The 20172-nt window shown below is 41.0% G+C and overlaps 1 protein-coding gene across 2 annotated transcripts in view; it reads left to right on the forward strand.

Moving 5' to 3' along the window:
• dock11 (dedicator of cytokinesis 11) overlaps positions 1-20172 on the forward strand; it is a 155584-nt gene that overhangs the window by 110066 nt on the left and 25346 nt on the right. For both annotated transcript variants that reach the window (XM_088925362.1, XM_088925363.1), the window contains 5 exons: positions 46-152; positions 992-1114; positions 11830-11943; positions 12811-12957; positions 17471-17681. In XM_088925362.1, coding sequence (XP_088781488.1) covers positions 46-152; positions 992-1114; positions 11830-11943; positions 12811-12957; positions 17471-17681 — 702 coding nt within the window. The remainder of the gene's footprint in view (positions 1-45; positions 153-991; positions 1115-11829; positions 11944-12810; positions 12958-17470; positions 17682-20172) is intronic.

Genomic DNA, 20172 nt, shown 5'->3' on the forward strand with positions numbered 1-20172 from the left:
ACTTCGAACTTTGTTTACTGAGCAAATCTCATGGTTTTTTTTCAGAAACCTTTCCAAGTGGACTCTCTGCATTTAAAAAGATTACCTTGAATATTGATGAAGAATCTGCCATGAAGGAAGATGTTGGAATGCAAGATGTCTATTACTCTGAGGTACTGAGAACAGTCCTGCTTCTTTTGTTTTACTGTGTCGAAATGAATGACTCTTTAGACCTCTGCCCCTCATATATTACTAAGCTGTTGGATTCTGTTGATAATGGAAAGCTATTGGTAATAAATAAGATAAGATCTCATACAATTTCTTGCATTAGGAATTTGTCTTTTCGTATACCCCAGCTTGCTCTCCATGAGACACACAGACACACAGACTGGGAGAGAGAAGCTTGGGGTTAGAGCGCTGGGTCAGCCATTTATACGGCACCCCTGGAGCAGGCTCCTCTGCTGGCCGTGGGATTTGAACTGGAAGCCTTCCAGCCACACGCACAGGTCATTAGGCACAGTGCCACCGCCTCGCCCTGGTGGCAATAAATGTCCCTTGGTAATAAACCATTAAATGTCAAATAGACATGAATCATCAGGCAGATGACTGGTGGGATAGCGTGGCATAGACTGGAAATATAAGATGGGCAGATTTCTGATTTTTGATATTTGTGTAGAAACTGCAAAGCTGTTTGTATTCACTCTTTCTATTCCCAATCTACTCTGATATTCTATTAGCTGAAATTGAAATGGTTGAAGACGGTACTAAAACACAGTTTACTAAGCAACCCAGTGTTCTACCGTTGTTCCTGTAGTTAAGTCTTACATTTATAATTACAATTTTATAATATGAGGCCATCACAAATGAATGAAGATTGAAAGAGATTTTGTGTAATTTTACCCTGTGATCCTCACGTTTTGAGCAGATGACTCAGGGATGGGCATCTCCATTCACCTGCCATGAGATGTCTTTCCAGTCTCTCATTTTAAAGTGGATCGCCCTGTCACTGCAGGAGATCCTGGTGGAGCTACTGGAGCTCTGTGTGGATGGTCTGTGGAAAGCAGAGAGATACGAGTTAATAGGCGAAGTCTCCAAGTTCATCATTCCGGTTTATGAGAAGCGGCATGAGTTTGAGGTAATTTACTCTTCATTTTCATTTGGAAAGACATTTTTTTTCTTTCTATTTTTTGACATCCAGGTCAGAATAGCAGGCTGTTACTCATGCGCTGGCACAGGAGAGATGAACATGGGTCAGATGTGTTTCGGAAGTGTTCAGTGTCGGGCTGTTCCTTCTTCCCATAATACAATCCCACAACACAGCTAAGGCATGATTTAGACTTGGGGATACAGCTCAGCACGTTCACAGCCCCCTGGCCTGAATTCAGGAGATGTGGATTTAAATTACAGAGGTTCTATAGTATACAATAAGGATGTTAATGGACACGGACAGGGGAGTGCTAGACACTGCAGTAGGTATAGTGGGTCAGCAGGCAACTAGAGGATGACTAAATGATCAATAGTCTGTTAAAAACACAAAACACAAGAGATCACAATCTCCAGTTTGAACAGTCCCATATAAAGATTTTTACAATCATTATAGGCAAATAATGTGAAGCAGACTAAAAAGGCACATATCCTGCTGTAGATTGATACCAGACTTTTTTACAGTATCATGTTCTATTTGGGTATGAAAACACTCAACCTTCTTTTTGAGCTGTGCCTTTGCAATCACACTTTTTTTTTAAATTTTAGTGGCAATGAAAAGAAGCAGTGAACCTAAATGAAAGCATTAACATTTTGAATGTATTGTAAATTACATGAGACCGTGTCACCAGAAACTACTCCTAAAGCAGATGCAGAGTATAAAGAACATTATTCTTAACCTCTCCATCTGGTTGAGAATGCTGGCAAACTAGAGCCTAACCCAGCAGACACAGGGCATGGAGTAGATTGACACCCTGGATTGGATGTCAGTCCGTGTGTTTGGATGGTAGGAGCACGTAGGAAAAACACACACAGATGCCGGTAGAACATGCAGTCTCCACACACAGGGTGACTCTGGGGTTTAAACCTGGAGCATTATAATAAGAAGAAGAATTTCTTACACTTATATAGCACTTTTCTGGACACTCCACTTAAAGCACTTTACAGATAATGTGGACTCTCCTCTACCACCACCAATGTGCAGCCCCACCTGGATAATGCAACGGCAGCCATACTGCGTCAGAATGCTCACCATACATCAGCTATTAGTGAGGAGAACAGAGTAATGAAGTGAATTCATAGATGGGGATTATTAGGAGGCCGTGATCTGTAAGGGCCAATGGGAAATTTGTTCAGCACACCGGGGTTACACCCCTACTCTTTTCGAGAAACACCCTGGTATTTTTAATGACCACATAGGGTCAGGACCTCGGTTTTACATCTTATCCGAAGGACAGCGTCTGTTTACGTTAATGTGTCCCCGTCACTATACTGGGGAATTAGGACCCACATAGACCACAGGGTGAGCATCACCTGCTGGCCCCACTAACACCTCTTCTAGCAGCAACCTTAGTCTCTCATCCAGGTACTGACCAGACTCACACCTGCTTAGCTTTGGTGGGTTGCTAGTTGTGAGTTGCAGGGTGATATGCCTGCTGGCTATGTTATGGAAACAAGCACTTGTGTGCCCCTAAACCAGAAACACAATGAATCAGGCAATGATCTTACGCCAATTTCTTCAATGAAATGCAATTATTCTAATGTTCTGCCATGTTTAGAAGCATGGAAGTTTCTAGCAAACAATGTTCTGAGAATATTGAGAAGTATCAAAGTTTCTAATAGTCACTGAGACCCATTGCTGGTACAGTGCAATCTGACACCTGGGCATGACCCTGTGGGAAAGGTAGTGTTGCTCCAGTGACATTTGGAAATTTCTTTGTTAAGACCTTTATCAGTACCTGATACCATCAAGGCAAATTCACACTGGGCGTCTCTCACAGCTGCCTCACAGCAGGGATTCTGTTCTTACTGAGAGCAAAAACACTAGCCAGTGAGCCGGATGTTGTTGTCGAGGGATTTGGGATTGTCACACAGCTAATAATAAAAACCAGGGAGGAGAGAAAAAAAAAGTTTTTAAAACAGAACACAGTTAGAGTTGAGAAATGATATTAAACATTAACTGCTAAGAGATTAAAAATATACTCTGTTTGAAAAATATTCCACAACAACTCCTATAACGTCAAATCAGAGTAAATTTTAATAACGTTACACACTTACTGCAATACTGTTAAGCCAGACTAGTTTTTAATTGTATTCCACAGTAACTGTTACATTATTAAACGTACTGTAAGCTCAACTTCTAACATGGAGCAGATTCTGTGTTTCCTTGCTGATTTTAGTGCATGAAATAATGTTTTAGTGAATAATTTGCAATTCTGCTTTGAAGGCTTGCACACGTTATTGTTTATTCGGAGAAGCCTAAAAAGAGGATTGTCTTTACTGTAAGGACAGAAGGAGTCTAAAAAAAAGAGTAAAGCTGGTGCACAGTGGGTAGGCTCACTATGTGTTAGATAAGTTGATATTTCTATGCTTACATCTGCATCATCGAATAAGGATCAATTGAGCTGGCCTGTACAGGTGAAAGTCTTTTTTCTTCTCTCTGCCCTTGTTTTTATTTTTTAGTAATGTAAATGAAAATAATGCCTGAAGGGAAATAACACAATCAGAAAAATAGTGAGCCAGAAATATGTAGATTAATAATGCATGTTACACTGTATTTTACATTGTATTTTAGTGCATTCTTTCTGCTGAAAATGCCCCCAAATTCTACATTCTACAAATTCTACATTAGTAAATACTTATATTCAATCTTATATTTAGACAAGATTGAACTGAACTTCACCACTCTATTTCTGATTCAGTAGGGCTGTGGCAGGCTTAATTTCACTATAAGTACAGTGACTATCAAAGGTATTCACCCCCCCTTGACATTTTCACATTTTATTGTTACAATATGGGATCATAATGTATTTCATTGGGATTTTGTGCCTTTGATGGACATAAATATCCTTTATGATGTCAATGCAAAAATAAAATTCTAAAGACCCTCCTAAATTTATTATAAATATAATCCGTCCTGCAACATGAAATATAATCTCTTCTAAATGACGTTCTGTAAAACCAAGCTCATATGTGAATGTTAGTATTTTCAGTTTTTCCATGCGTTGCCTTTAAGGAAAAAGTCTGGGCTGCTTGCAGAATGACTCATACCAGTTTGTTCACTTATTAACATATCCGGTAAAGTACAAGCTAATACTTGCACCAAGTTGTGGTAGTATATGAATCTGGTCCTCACCAGTCTCTGCTGACAACGCTGTGATTTTACCATCACCACGAATCAACCTACTCCAGTCTCAAGCTGCTTTTTAGATTCTTCTGATGTTTTGGTGGAAGCTACATTTCACTCCCTTCAGCAGGTGTGTGTTACACTAGCTGTCAGTGGGTCGATTCTGAGGCCAAGGAATTGTAAAATGTGGCATTGGACATTAACATACATGCACTGCTGTTATTTAAAAGATCATATTCTTAAGTTCCCACTGCTAACCCTCATTTCACTCAAGACAGAAGACTGCGTTGAGTCAGAAAGCTTTTTATATCCATGACCGAATTAAAAGATAAAGCAGGTCATTTACTAATGTGTGTATATAAAGTAATTGCAATTTTAATGAGGGAAATACTGTATATTAGTTTAGCTCAGTGATTGTTATTCTTTGGACTCTTGTTTGCGTAAGCTATGCTGACACTTCGTATCAATACTATGCTGGTCTCCACAGTCAGTAAACTGAGAAGGAGCCATTCAGCTAAGAACTAGGACGTTTCATATCAGGAGATTCTGTGTTTTTTTGTGGATGGACCCTGGCAAAACACATTGTGTCTGGTGCTTTCATTCTCTGTAAAAGCACACCATTCCCCTTAGACACAATCACTTGGTATGTTTGCATTCATCATGAGTTCCTTTTCCATTCACACTAATCTGCCTTGCTTTAAATTGCTTTCAGGGTTTTATAATATTGTAACGACCACGGGTTTCGCTATGGAATGGAGCAGGCATGGGACTCAGGGAATGGGGTTGAACAACACATTTATTAACTTGAACTGGGTAATGGTACATACACAGGGACAAGGGTTACAGCGCTGCACCTTCACTAACACACACACACGAAGGGAAGAGACTGTCTCTCAGCCTCCACCCCACTACAGTATATACAGTCCAGTAGTCCCACCCCCAGACTCTGTTCCCAGCCCGCCTTGCATGCGCATGGCTAAAGCGCCCCACGTGGCGCTACAATATCATATTAGACCCTCAAACAGTATTAGATAGATAAGACTTTATTGATCCCGAAGGGAAATTGAGGTGTTATAGCAGCCCAGCCAAAGACAAGCAAAAACAGACATCAGAAGAGACTAAAAATTAAAATACGTACAGTAATACAAAATAAATATAAATACATAGTTAGGTGTGTGCAAAATATGCTCATAGTCACTGTAAAACAATAAAATATGTGCAAAATGTGCATAGGTATATACAGATTGAGTGTCCAAAAAGTACAATAGTGTAACATGCTGTCCATAGATGAGCAGATGAAGGGCTAACAGTCCTAGCCTAGGGCAGCGTTATACACCCTGACAGCCGCCGGGAGGAAGGACCTGCGGAAACGTGCCCTTGAACACCGTAGCTGGAGCAGTCTGTTGCTAAAAGTGCTCCGCTGCCTCATATCAGTCCCATGTAGCAGATGAGAGGCGTTGTTCATGATGGCTGTGAGCTTGGTCAGCATTCTCCTCTCCACCACCACCTCCAGGGGGTCAAGGCTCAGCCCCAACACAGAGCCAGCCTTCTTGATTAGTTTATTGAGCCTATTTACATCTCTTGTCATGATGCTGCTGCCCCAGCACACAACAGCATAGAAGATGGCCGCTGCCACCACTGATTCATAAAAAATGCATAGCAGTTCCACACACACCAAAGGACCTGAGCCTCCTAAGAAAATAGTCGGCTCTGACCTTTCTTGAACAGGGCATCAGTGTTAACAGACCACTCCAGCTTATCATACTAGTGTACCCCTAAGTACTTGTACAACACCTCTATGTCCTCTCCCTAGATGGAAACAGGGTTCAGCGGAGACTTATTCCTTCAAAAGTCCATGACCATTTCTTTAGTCTTGCTGGTGTTTAGCTGGAGATGGTTAAGATGACACCACTATTGTAATGCATCTGAATACACCTGTATCTCTTTTTACAAATGTTCTGTTTATAAAAATACGATACTCCAAAATCAGGTAAATTGGTAGCCGCCTTTCGAATAACAAAATCCAAACTCGAAACTACGAAGGAGCAATACGAAGAAAAATTTTGAATCCTCCACCAAGTAGCAGAGAGTGAAGAGAATGGCATCATACGATTAGTAACATATTGAGTGTACGCATCACATTCCACTAACTTGTCCGGGGGAGAGCTAGCACAGAGCCTATGGAGTGGCACGAGAGACGTGTGATACAGTTCACCATGTCTTGCTTCATGCATTGTCCGCTATTGTGTGAGCTCTTACCTTTCTTGTGAGAAAATCTGTGGTTTACACTTATCATGGACCCTAAAGATGTTAAGAAAATTAAATTTGTGTGTGTGTAACTATACAAAAAGTGGTTACTGTACACTACTGTACTTAGGTATGATTAATGATGTCTAGGTAAGCAATGTTTTTTATTACACAGTGTGAATGTTAGTTATTATTGTTGCTTTTGTAATTTTTTGGTAAAAAAGTAAAAGTAGGGGTGACATGTTTGGGGTCTGGAACAGATTGTAATGTTTCCCCATAAGAAATAATGGGGAAATAATGGGAATAGATTTCTCTTTAGGAATTTTTGCTAGAAAGCCTCTCTATTTTGTTGATACTTAAGGGAAGAATTGGCTTTCCACCTGGATGATTTATAATGTCATCATTGGCACATCAAAGACTCAGAGTTTGTCATATGCAGAAGTTTACATCTGCATAGTATGCTGTGGCATATAATGGTATATCCTCTTTAGGAATAAGAGCAGAATTTCTCTGTTGGTCTATTAAAGAATTCCTGCAGTGCCATATTGCAGTCTGAGAGAGGTAAGAGGAAAATAGAAATTTAACAAGAAAATGTTAAATGGTGCAAAGAAGATGCATTTAGATAAATAGACAGTTGGGGGACATTCTTAAACCTCCACAGCTGACCAGCTGCTCTCACTGTCTGCAGATGAGGTGAGGAGATCTCTGCTAAAAGTGAACACACGCAAGGCTGCAGGACCCGACGGCATACCCAGTCGCGTCCTCAGAGCCTGCGCCAATCAACTGGCGGGTGTATTCACAGACATTTTCAACATGTCTCTGGCCCAAGCCGTAGTCCCCACCTGCTTCAAGACAACCACCATCATCCCAATACCAAAGAAAACCACAGTGACATGTCTTAATGACTACCGACCAGTGGCACTAACACCTGTCATCATGAAGTGCTTCGAGAGGCTGGTCATGAAGCACATTAAGGACACCATTCCAAACACAGTGGACCCGTACCAATTTGCCTACCGGTCCAACAGATCCACAGATGACACAATCTCCATTGCCATACACACTACCCTATCCCATCTGGACAAAAAGAACACATACACAAGACTACTATTCATCGACTTCAGCTCAGCTTTTAACTCTATCATCTTAGAGAAACTAGTCAAGAAACTCAGTGCACTGGGTCTCAACACCGCCCTCTGCAACTGGATTCGGGACTTTCTGACAGGCAGACCTCAGGCTGTCAGGCTTGGAAACCACACCTCCGGCACACTAACTCTGAACACTGGGGTCCCCCAGGGGTGTGTGCTTAGTCCATTGCTCTACTCCCTCTATACCCACGACTGTAAGGCCAAACACAACACCAACCCCATAATCAAGTTTGCTGATGACACCACAGTTGTAGGTCTGATCACAGACAATGATGAGAGGGCCTACAGGGAGGAGGTCAATCTCCTTACAACGTGGTGTGATGACAACAACCTCACCCTCAACGTCAGCAAAACCAAGGAGCTGATCATTGATTTCAGGAAACTGCAAACCAGACATGCCCCTATCCACATCAACGGGACTGAAGTGGAAAGGGTCAGTAACTTTAAATTCCTTGGCGTCCATATCACCGAGGACCTCACATGGTCTCTCAACACCACCTGTCTGATCAAGAAAGTGCAACAGCGCCTGTACTTCCTTAGGCGGTTGAAGAAGGCTAAGATATGTCCCCAGATCCTCACTAACTTTTACAGATGCACTACAGAAAGCACACTGACAGGCTGCATCACAGTGTGGTATGGCAACTGCACTGCTGCTGACCGCAAAGCCCTACAGCGGGTGGTGGAAACTGCCCAGTCCATCACTGGGGCTGCCCTCCCATCTATCCAGGACATTTATGACAGACAGTGCTTGAGGAAAGCTCTAAGCATCATCAAAGACCCCACACACCCCAGCTACAGACTTTATGATCTGCTACCATCTGGAAAACGGTACCGGAGCATTCGGGCCCGGACTACCAGACTCAGAGACGGTTTTTACCCCCGCACTATCAAACTATTAAACTCCCAGCCTCTCTCACTCTCACCTATGACCTGAACCTCACAGTGCCTTCTTTCTTTCTTTCTTACCAAAAACCCAAACACACATTGAAAATCTACCTCTACCATACATGTCAAAAGCTCACTCCCCATCATTTCTATCCCTTTATTTCATTCTGTTGATGCATATTTTTGCACATAACCTGTTACCTTTTTGTTGTTTTGCACATTGCCTGTTGTTGTTTTTTGCACATTGTCTTGTTTTTTGCACACTGCCTGTTGTCTCTGTCTTTCTTTTGTTATACAATTGTATTGTTGTTGTTGTTTTTTTCTTGTACTACTTATGTCCGAGAGCTAGCTAAATAGCATTTCGTTATACCATATACCTGTATATGAGTATAATGACAATAAACTTGAACTTGAACTTGACTTGAACTTAAACAAATGGGACTGGTAATGTGAAAGGGGCAGTTCTGTTGTTGCCCTGCTGAAATGTGATCATGGTCACATGCAGGTTCAGATACAGCTACACACTCAAGACAGTGATGAACCACTATACCACAGAAGAGGTTTTCTAGCCACGGGAGAACTCTACACTGTCTAGTTTCAAGACTGTTATGTCACCTTCTCTAACAGGGTCAGTGCCCAGGTTCTGGAATTGCTAGAGCTAACTTAGAAAAATACTTAAAACCAGTGACATCTTAGGAGCCAATCAACATGAATTTAGACAGGGAAGATCTTGTTTAACTTACTAAATTCTTCTGAAGAGCAACAAGGGCAGGTGATAACACTAAAGCATAACATAAATTTCTAGAAAACTTTTGATAAGATCCTGATTAAAGAATAAATCTCAAATTTAAAGTCAAAGGAAGGTTATGAATTAGGTAATGAACAGGAAATGGCATACAGTATGTAAGCATAATCTCTAACTGGTTAATTCTCTTTCTATATCAGCTTGATTTTGAATTCTGGTGTAGTTAGCGTGTTAAATTTGCAGATGGTAGGAAATGGGGGTGGAACACACAGACACATCAGCAAGCGAATTAAAAATTGTGAAAATTACCTTCCGAATAAAGTTTGAAAATGGATTGTGCAGAACGCTCCACACAAGCTACAGTATATGTTTTGCACGAGTTGAAAACTACATTTTAAAGAGGTCTGTTTTCACTTCTATCTCCTCAAGATAAGTGGGAAAGGAAAAAAGGGAATGGATGCTTAAGAATATAGCAAAAAGTGTGGGACTTCAGTCATAGGAAGGCATGCTCAAGGTGTGTAACTCACCATACCACAAAAAGGGCAGTCTAGCATTTGAAAGAGTTTAAAGACCAACAGACAAATCCCTGGTAACAGAAGACTGAGAGGAGATTTAAATTTGATTAAATGGTTGCATTTTTCCCGATTTCTGATTATTGGTTTTTAAAACATTTAACATCGCCAGCAGCCATATCACTCTGCCACTCACAACTGGCAACCCACTGAAGCTAAGCAGGTGTGAGCTGCTGGATGGGAGACCTCCTGGGAAAAACTAAGGTTGCTGCTGGAAGAGGTGTTAGTGGGGCCAGCAGGGGGCGCTCACCCCATCCTAATAATCCCTAATAATCCCCATCTACGAATTCGCTTAATTACTCTGCTCTCCTCCCCACTGATAGCTGATGTGTGGTGAGTGTTCTGGCGCAGTATGGCTGCCGTTGCATCATCCGGGTGGGGCTACACATTGGTGGTGGTGGAGGGGAGTCCCCATTACCTGTAAAGCGCTTTGAGTGGAGTGTCCAGAAAAGCGCTATATAAGTGTAAACTATTATCACAGAGAACTCACCAAACCATTTAAAACGGGTCAGTGATGAGCTTCTAGTCCTTTAATAAGCCGACCAGGCCAAAGACGCCTAAGGTCTGCAGATGGGCTTGAATCATGGGACTATTTTATATTAAATAGATATAGGGTAACAACTGGAAACTAAAAGCCGATTCATTTCGCACAAGGACTTGGAAACAGTACTGTGTACAAGGAATTGTGGGAATCTAGAACAGGCTTTTTGGTTTTTTGAGGGTGAGAGTCCTTCAGGGAGTCATTTCTCCTGCCCACTAAACTATCAGCCAAGCAAGATGGGCCAAAAAACCTTCTCTTGTTTTCAACATGTACTGTAGTATTTTTCAAGTAGGTAGCTGTGTCAGCATGCATAGACTGCAAAGGAACAGGTAAAGGCTTATTCCGTGCTGAAAGGAAAGAAAAAAGCCCCTGAAGAAAATTCCATGGTTGAAACGTTGTGTTTCTTTTCTTTTCTCTCAGCACGGAATAAACCTTTACCTGTTTTCCTGTTTTTTCAAGCTGTCAGTCTCAGTTTTGGTGTGCTTTTCAGTGGCAGTGACGACAAACATTGCAACCTGTTTTAGAAGTTGACAACTGCTCATACTGACTGTTATTAAAAATGAAACCTGAAATGTCATGCATTAAAATACATTTTCTGAGTGTCATTCCCTAATTTTCCTGGCTTTCTATGACATCAGTGAGGGTCTTTCCTCTACTTTATCATTGTTGTACTTCCCATACAAAACCAGCCCCCAGTAAGCTGTGAAGTTTAAATCTTGTAAAAAGGGTGGGTGATCTGCGCTTGCCAATTTTCCGTGTGTGGGCTATATCCCCCCCCCACACACACACACACCCAAAAGTTAAAGATTCTAAATGTGCAGAAAATAGAATCTGTCTCCTCTCCGTTGCCAGGGTCCTGACTGAGACAAAAACTGGAACCTGACACGTGAACGAAGGAAAAGCTGCTACTTAGATTTTGAAGATAAGAGAAAATGTCTGTCCAGACTGTCACAGTTTATGCACAAATGAAATGTAACCTCGACGTCGTCTTTTCCATAGGAACTATGTCTGTGGTTGTCAATGAATTCAACCATGTGTGTGTCAATGGTAGTTAACCAGTCAAAATAGATTTTCAACTGCAGTTAGATCTTTGTGCACAGGATCTTTTAAGCGTGTTGAAAGTTAGAATTAAGAAGGAGCAGATGGGGATCCAACAGCACATTCACATGGTCCCATCTGAATTTCACCCAAATCACCTGTAGGTAGGTACCAGGTACAGATACGAAGAGGACTGGGAGCAGTCTTCCTCTGATACTGGTACTGCCACTGTGGTATCATGTACAATGTTGTTTAAAATTGATTGTCTTCTCTGCTTTAGAGAAAGATAAATAATGTTTTTAATAGTGTTTTTTTTCTGTTGTGTGTTTTTATGTGATCTGCAGAAACTCAGTCACCTGTACAACACACTGCATCGTGCCTACACCAAAGTTATAGAGGTGATGCACTCAGGAAGAAGACTGCTGGGAACATTTTTCAGAGTTGCTTTCTATGGACAGGTTTGTTTTTGTTTGTTTTTTCCCCTAGTTTATCATTAGAGCTTAGCATAGGTGCATTATCACACATGTGCAGAAAGTCCTATATGGAGTATATCAAGAGGGAAAATCTTGAAAGAGATTTCATAAACTTCCTCTATGTGACCCAAATCTCTCAGTATATTTCCCTAAGGATATTATTAGTTCTGGGATTTAATTGAATCCTTAAACTAATAACATCCTTAGATAAATATTTATAATCAAATTTGAAGTTTGAGCTAATACTAGATTTAAGGGTTCTGATATGTAACAGAGCATGCGTAGCTGCAGCAAAAAGCAGAGTCCCTTATCAAGGAAATGGCAAGCTGATGAGTAACTAGCTCATCAGCTTGCCATGTAATAACAGACATGTTAATAACAGAAAGCCATGTTATTCTCTTGCCTTGAGGGATATGATAGACATGTTAAAGGAACTGAATCTCTCTTGTCTTGAACAAAGGACTCCAGTAATGAAGTTGGATATAATATAGAACACTAGTTAACGTAAATGGATATGAAGTGGATTGATATTCAGTCTAAAAACAGGAAAGATCTCTTTACACAAAGGCTGTTGTTGGCTGAAATACGAAAGTAAGTCAGGCTGGTGCAGGTGCATCAAGAAACGACTGGATGAGAGCCTAATATCAAGTATCAAACAAGCTGTGAATTGCCCCAGGTGTGTAGGAGGGTTAACACATTTAAGAGAAGAAATTGAGGAAAAACAAACAAATTGAGCTGTGTTAAATGCTGCAATCTGAATGTGAGCAAGCCTGAACGAATTGTGTAACAGTGCACTTTGGACATGCTGCATCTGATGGTGATAACTGTGTAGAGTTTCATTCTCACTTTCAGTGTTTCTTTGAAGAGGAGGATGGTAAGGGGTACATCTACAAGGAGCCCAAGTTGACAGGTCTCTCTGAGATCTCGCAGAGACTCCTGACTCTTTATGGTGACAAGTTTGGTAGTGAAAATGTGAAGATTATACAAGACTCCAATAAGGTAAACCTTTCATTTTACCCTGGACCTTGGTTGAGTTAAAAAAGAAATGGTGTTCCCTGTAGGCCACATTGTCTGAGAGATCTTCATAACACTTGAATAATTAACGTTGTTACTTAACTATATTCATCAATTATTTAGAATACACTGTATCAAGCAGAGTGGCATTGTGGTTCGCATTTCATGCCTTGCAGTGCTGAGGCCCTGGGTTTTGTCTGCGGAGAGCTTGTCTATTCCCCCTGTGTTCTGGTTTTCCTCTGGGTGCTCTGGTTTCCTCACACAGTCCATAAACGTACTGGTAGGTTAGTCAGCTTCTGGAAAGACTGGCGCTGGTGTTAGTGGGCATGTGTCTGTCTGACCATCACATTCAGGGTGTGCCCTTCTGAGGTCTGTTGGTTTGTGATATAGTTTCCGGCTCCCTTTGACCTTGAATTGAATGAAGTGGTTAGAAAATGAATGGATGTACAGTAGCAAATAATATATCTTATCGGACTTTTGGAATCACACACTATAGTGTTTCTACGCATTATTTATTTCCTGTACATGACTGAACAATGGACACAGAGTTTGTGCAATACCACCTCTAAAAGTCAGGATAGAGCTATTCAGTATATAATAAAAACAACACTTCTTGTGGTTAAGGCATCCGTACTACAGGCTTAGCTGCTCAGAGCTTACAGCATCAATTGTGAACAGGAGGATGTGACTCCTGTGACTGACACAAGAGAAATGAAATTTCGAGTTCCTTGAAAATGTGTCTTTAATACCTGAAGTCCTTGAGTCTCCAAGTGAAATGAAAACTAGTAGACTTTTGGCTCTTTTTCTTCGCCACTTCTTTAAAGAAGAAATTAAACGAGCCAAAAGCTAATAACATGGAATATCTCTGTTGATAACCCAGTAAAGCTATGCAGGTGTGAGCCTGGTCAGTACCTAGATGGGAAACCTCCTGGGAAAGTTAAAGTTGCTGCTGGAAGAGGTGTTAGTTGGGCCAGCAGGAGGCTGTGAATTCTACTGTTGGTGATGGGGACACTATACTGTAAAGAAGGAGCTGTCCTGTGGATAAGATGTAAAACCAAGGTCCTGAGTGTCCATAGTCATTTAAATTCCCAGGGTGTTTCTCGAAAACAGTAGGGGTGTCTCCCTGGTGTTCTGGGCGAATATTCCCTTGGCCTTTACCAATCTTGGCCTCCTAATTATCCCCATCTATGAATTGGCTTCATTATTCTGTTCTCCTCCCCTCTGATAACTGATGTGTGGTGAGTGGTACACTGTTGGCTGCCATCACATCATACAGGTGGATCCTGTATATTGTTGGTGGTGGACAGAAGTCCCCCATTATGTGTAAAGTGCTTTGAGTGGAGTGTCCAGAAAAGCGCTATATAGGTGAGGCATTTTTTGGCTGAAGGACAAAGTTCTGAGACATGCTCCCAAACCCTGACATTTCTGTGACAAATTGGTCAATCTTTTTTACTAAAAAAAAATATTTTGCTTGGGGACAGTGCTGACACTTTGATGATGATGCAGGTTACAGGAAGAAGTGCTGAAATGCTTATGCTGCTATGATGATACTGCAGTGTTTAAAACCAATCATATTTTGTATGATAAAGAAAAAATAGCTCACAGGAAATTGAGAAAATTACAAACTTACATATGATATCCTGTGTAAAGGAAAACATTTCTTGCCGAAGTTTGACCTTACGGTTAATACAAGATACCATATTCCGGAATTAAATGAATCATACACACTCATCACTTGTAATAACAAAATATTGTCATTATTTGAAAAATGATTTAGAATATTAGATATGAGATTCAGATCTCATTACAAACAAAAACTAAGTGATATGTACTTCAACCAATATTTAGAACCTTAATGAAATTAAAAAAAAATAAGTCTTTGCACTTAAGATTATAGACAAATGCTGTCAGAAGATTATCATGAAGCACCATGTAACACCATCTGCCATCTGTAAAGATTTTCAGGCCAGAGAATGCATTCTGCATTCTTGGGGAGCTGTCCTATGACTGTCCAACACCCACTGTTGCACAACAAAGTGAGCAAAGACTTTGTTTTTTTTAGATCTCCACGAATGCAATTTCCTGGTAGTAGGAATATGGTGATTTAAAATTTTGTCAGAACTACTGACGTACTGTAAGCACATGTAACACTTTATCTTTGCTCACCTTTGAAGTACACTAGTTTTTTACAGCAATCCTTGCTGTAGTGTTTAAAGTGAAGGCGTTTTTATTATTTTAAGTGCTTTTGTTATTGCTTGGTTTCATTATTACACATATATAGGCTGCCTTAGGGAAATATTACAAAATGGTATGTGGTTCATTTTTGTTGATTTCTGAAAACTGCAAAGTAAAACCTAAAGAAGTATGAGATTTTTTTCCTCAGTATGATGTACTGTATAGTGGGCAATACTGCTATAAAAGTTCCCAAGATGCATTATTTTTTGTGCATTCATTCAAGCAGACCTGGCTAATGTGTCAAGACAAGTAACCTCAGTGGTTTCTGGGCAGTGATTCCAAAAGGATGTGTACGGTTTAGCAAACAGTTTTTATTACTGTGTGAGAAGACTGACCTTATTTCAGATGTAAGATTCCTGTAAATATGTCTGCTATTGTATGTCATCTGAAAACATCTTATGCAAAAATTCTAAGATTTAGGGAGTGGCTAAGAAGTATTCTTCCCTTATCTATAGGATTTGGCCAGCAGCCTTTTCACCCTGCAGCTCTCAACTGGCTACCTACTGAAGCTAAACAGGGTTGAGCTTGGTCAGTACCTGGATGGGAGACCTCCTGGGAAGCTATGGTTGCTGCTGGAAGTGGTGTTAGTGGTCTGTGTGGGTCCTAATGCCCCGGTATAGTGGTGGGGACACTATACTGTAGTGGGCGCTGTCTTTCGGAAGAGACATTAAACCGAGGTCCTGAATCTCAGTGGTCATTAAAGAATCCTGGGCATTTTTCAATAAGAGTAGGAAGTTATGCCAGTGTCTGGGCCAAATTTCCCCCCTCAGCTTTTACCTTGGCCTCCAAATTGTCCCCATGTATGATTGGCTTGCACTTGCCCTGCGATGGATTGGCGCCCCGTCCAGGGTGTACCCTGCCTTGCGCTCGTTGCTTCCCGGGTAGGCTCCGGCTTCTCACGACACCGTATGGTATTAAGTGGCTTGGTACTGTAAATGACGTAACAATAATTCCTCCAAATTATCATAGCTATTGGAAATGAATACAAGAACATAACCTGTCACTTCCTATTATAATAAACTATAATGGCAATTAACAGCCTAAAAAAATAAAATAATTTGGCACGTGTATCCCCTACCACAGACACAGAACTCCTTCTACTGATAAGCATATCTCTTGTTGGTCAAGTTGCTGACACTTGATCTCATTATGTCAATGGAGGTACAGCTTTGTTCGGGCTGGTTTTCAGAGCATGTAACCCAACCTCCACTTTGTCAGGAAGCCTTCTTTGGCAGTACAGTCGCAAGCATTTGAACATACAGTACCAGCCAGCACTCTTCAAATGTCATTTTGCTATTAATGCATCTATACCAGCTGTACTGCACATTTAAGTGTCTAGGTGTTATTTTGGCTATGATGAAGCCATCTTTTGGTGTCTTAGTTGGGGTCTTCTGGACTTCATCACACACACTGCCTCATGTTAATTGATCCAGTGTCTTGGCAGATCTATACAGTACATACAGGCTTGCGTTTCATTCCTGTCATTCTCTCCCTTTGCCAGACAAATACAGCTCTTGGACTGTAAAAATAGAGCAGATTTTAAATTGCATATTGAAGTCCTGGTGTGTCTCTTGAGCTTTTTTTAGCTAAAAGCAAGTTAAGATTGTTATAAAGGTGTTTCACATTGATCTTGTTTCTTGCCTCAAAGCAATGCTTTGAAATTCTAATAATAGGAAAGAATAGGAACATAAGGGAACACATACTGTATGTGCATGTCAGTATCAGGACAGTGCACTACTCATTTGAGAATATTTTTTCTAATATGACTTAGCTGCATAACGGCAAAGTGCATGGCATCACATATGTGTGATTACTGACATGTTCACCCGAGATCCTGCTGGTGGCTGTTATCATATGTGTCCTTGTATTAGGATTTTATAACTTTGCATTAAACCAGATCAAAGGTTATCATCCTTGGGCAGTTTGAAAAGTATCTTTCCTTTAAAAAGCTTCAAGAAATGACATACCATTTCTTAATGGTGTGACTTAAAAGACTTTGCAGTCATTAAAGAAAAATAGTTTCTGGAAACTATCCCACATACAGTATGTATGTGGAACAACTGTAGTCCCTACAGGAATGAACCATACATCCTGTTCCCCCACAACAAACCTGTTGTCTGTAAGTACATTTATTATACCACTTAGAAATGTTTAACTTCTGGTCGGGTCTTCCTAGTCAGAAGCAGTCCTGATGTACTGTAGCATCTATAATATGTAACTTTCACAACTGGTGAATTCAAGGATGTTTTGTTGTTTTTGACAGGTGAACCCTAAACAGCTAGACCCAAAGTATGCATACATCCAAGTAACCTTTGTCAAGCCTTACTTTGATGAGAAGGAGCTGTCGGAGAAAAAGACAGGCTTTGAAAAAAACCACAACATAAACCGGTTTGTGTTTGAGACTCCGTATACCCTGTCGGGGAAGAAGCATGGAGGTGTTGAAGAGCAGTGCAAGAGGAGAACCATCCTGACAAGTAAGTTCTTCCTGCAGCTACATGTCTGCTGTCTTTGCAGTATAGTGAGTAAACTAGCTTTTGGGATGTGGTTTTTGGCACAGTGCTTATCACCATTACAAGGGAAAACCTTTTACCTCCATCTGCTTCTTTATCCTCAATGGCTCAGTAAAGCACGTTTGACCGGGTTTAGAAGACATTTAGTTTTGTTGCCGTCTAGTAACACTAGAATCAGCCATCTAATAGGCAAGATGTCAGAGGTTCCTACTACACAGTTCATATCCCAAACATAGAACTTGACTGTCTGTGTGTTACCCTGAGAAATATGCAATTCCTGTCAGGTAGTTAGTACTTAATTGATCCAGGGATCTTAGCAAGCCACTTCTTGAAAGAAGCTAGGGTATCGGTTTCAACAGAATGACTGAGTATCTTGTTCCACACTCCCACAACCCTTTGAGTAAAGTGCCTCCTGTTCTCAGTTTTAAAAGCACTTCCACATAGTTTCCACTTCTGGTATAGTTTCACTGTACTGGTTTCACTGTTTGTTCTGAAGGAATCTGCTGGTATGAATTTGTCAATGCCATTGACGATTGTGAATATGTGTATCAGGTTCCCTCATGGTATTCTACTGTGAAGCAGATTCAATGCTAGCAAAACCTGCAAAGAAGTCATATTAAGTCAAATTTACTCTTTGTGTACATATTTAGCCCCCTATTTATTTGGTTAAGGTACCTTTGGCAGCAACTACTACTATCAATAGTTTTGGCTAAATCTTTACCAGCATTGCAAAATAAGATTGTGTGGGATGCTTGTCCATTCTTCCAGACAAAATAACTGCAGCTCTGACAAATTTGTTGGGGGCAGCTGATAGACAGCAATTGCCAGGCCTCGCCATTTTTGTTTTCCATCAAGTCTTGACTTTCGCTGTGCCATTCGAGGGCAAGTGCTCACTTCTTGGAAGGCCAGTTCTCTCACTCAGGTCTTTGTTCTGCAAAAATGAAGTTTTACATTCTTAAGCAGATTTTCCTCTAGTATTTGCATGCACTTTGCATTTCATTTTCCTCCTCAATGCTGAAGGGCTTCCCAGTCCATATGGATGAGAAACACCCCCATAACATGGCACCACCACCATGCTTGACAACTGGGATTTTGTGATGTGCTTTGTTGAAGTCTTATTCAAACCTTTCATGACTGCAAGCAGGCAACACAAAGGCGCAGTGTTTAGCATTGCTGTCTTGCAGCTCTAGGGCCGGGGTGCTCTCTGTGGGGAGTTTGTTTGTTCTCCCCATTTTCACATGGATCTTCTCCCACAGTCCAAAAACATATTGGTCAGTCAATAATAATTAATACCTGCTTACACTTATATAGTACTTTTCTGGACACTCCACTCAAAGTGCTTTACAGGTAATGGAGACTCTCCTCACACTCCCACCAGTATGCAGCCATACTGCGCCAGAACGCTCACCACACAGCTATTAGTGGAGAGGAGGAGAACAGAGTAATGAAGCCAATTCATAGATGGGGGATTATTAGGAGACCATGATTGGTAAGGGTCAATAGGAAATTTGGCCTGGACGTCAGGGTTACACTCCTACTCTTTTCAAGAAACACCCTGGCATTTTTAATGACCACATAGGGTCAAGACCTCGGTTTAACATCTCATCCAAAGGACAGCGCCTTTTTACAGTATAGTGTCCCCGTCACTATACTGGGGCATAAGGACCCACACAGACTGCAGGGTGAGCGCCCCCTGCTGGCCCCACTAACACCTCTTCCAGCAGCAACCTTAGTTTTTCCCAGGAGGTCTCCCATCCAGGTACTGAGCAGGCTCACATCTGCTTAGTTTCAGTGGGTTACCAGTTGTGAGCGGCAGGGTGATATAGCTGCAGGCATAGTTAGTTGACTTCTGGGAAAATCGGCCCTATGTGTGTGTGTTTATGTTTGTGTGTGCCCTGTGGTAGACAAGAGTCCTGTCCAGGATGTATCCCAGCCTGTGTCTGTTGCTTGCTGGAATAGGCTTCAGCTCCCCCACAACCCTTTATTGAATACAGCAGTTATAAAATTATTGCAAGTTTAGACAGTGACAAAATGTGTAATGTTTGCAGGGGACGGTAAATGTTTTTGCAATGGGCACTATACAGTATATGCCAAAGTAAATGCAAAAATAATAAAATAAATTATCTTGAAATTCTCATTTAGAATATGTTTTTCCTCATATGATTTGATGACAGCCACCTTGTTTTCTTTTGTCCAAGTAACCTGCCAGCCTTTACATGCATCCACGTTTATTGCTTTTGGTTTTATTTTGTTAATAGTATTACAAAAGCAATACGATTTATATGTAAGAGTCCATCATTTATGAATTGAGCTGTATCTATACTGCTTCCAATATTCTTACACTAGGTCTGTCTATGGTGCAGATAACACAAGCTCCTCATATTCATCACCAGTTCTTTTGTTGTGAGCACTACAGCATATGGACCAATGAAACTCTTTAACCAAATTATGTGTT

This window comes from Atractosteus spatula, chromosome 9 (genome assembly GCF_055471065.1).
Source record: "Atractosteus spatula isolate fAtrSpa1 chromosome 9, fAtrSpa1.hap1, whole genome shotgun sequence".
Taxonomy (NCBI): Eukaryota; Metazoa; Chordata; class Actinopteri; order Semionotiformes; family Lepisosteidae; genus Atractosteus; species Atractosteus spatula.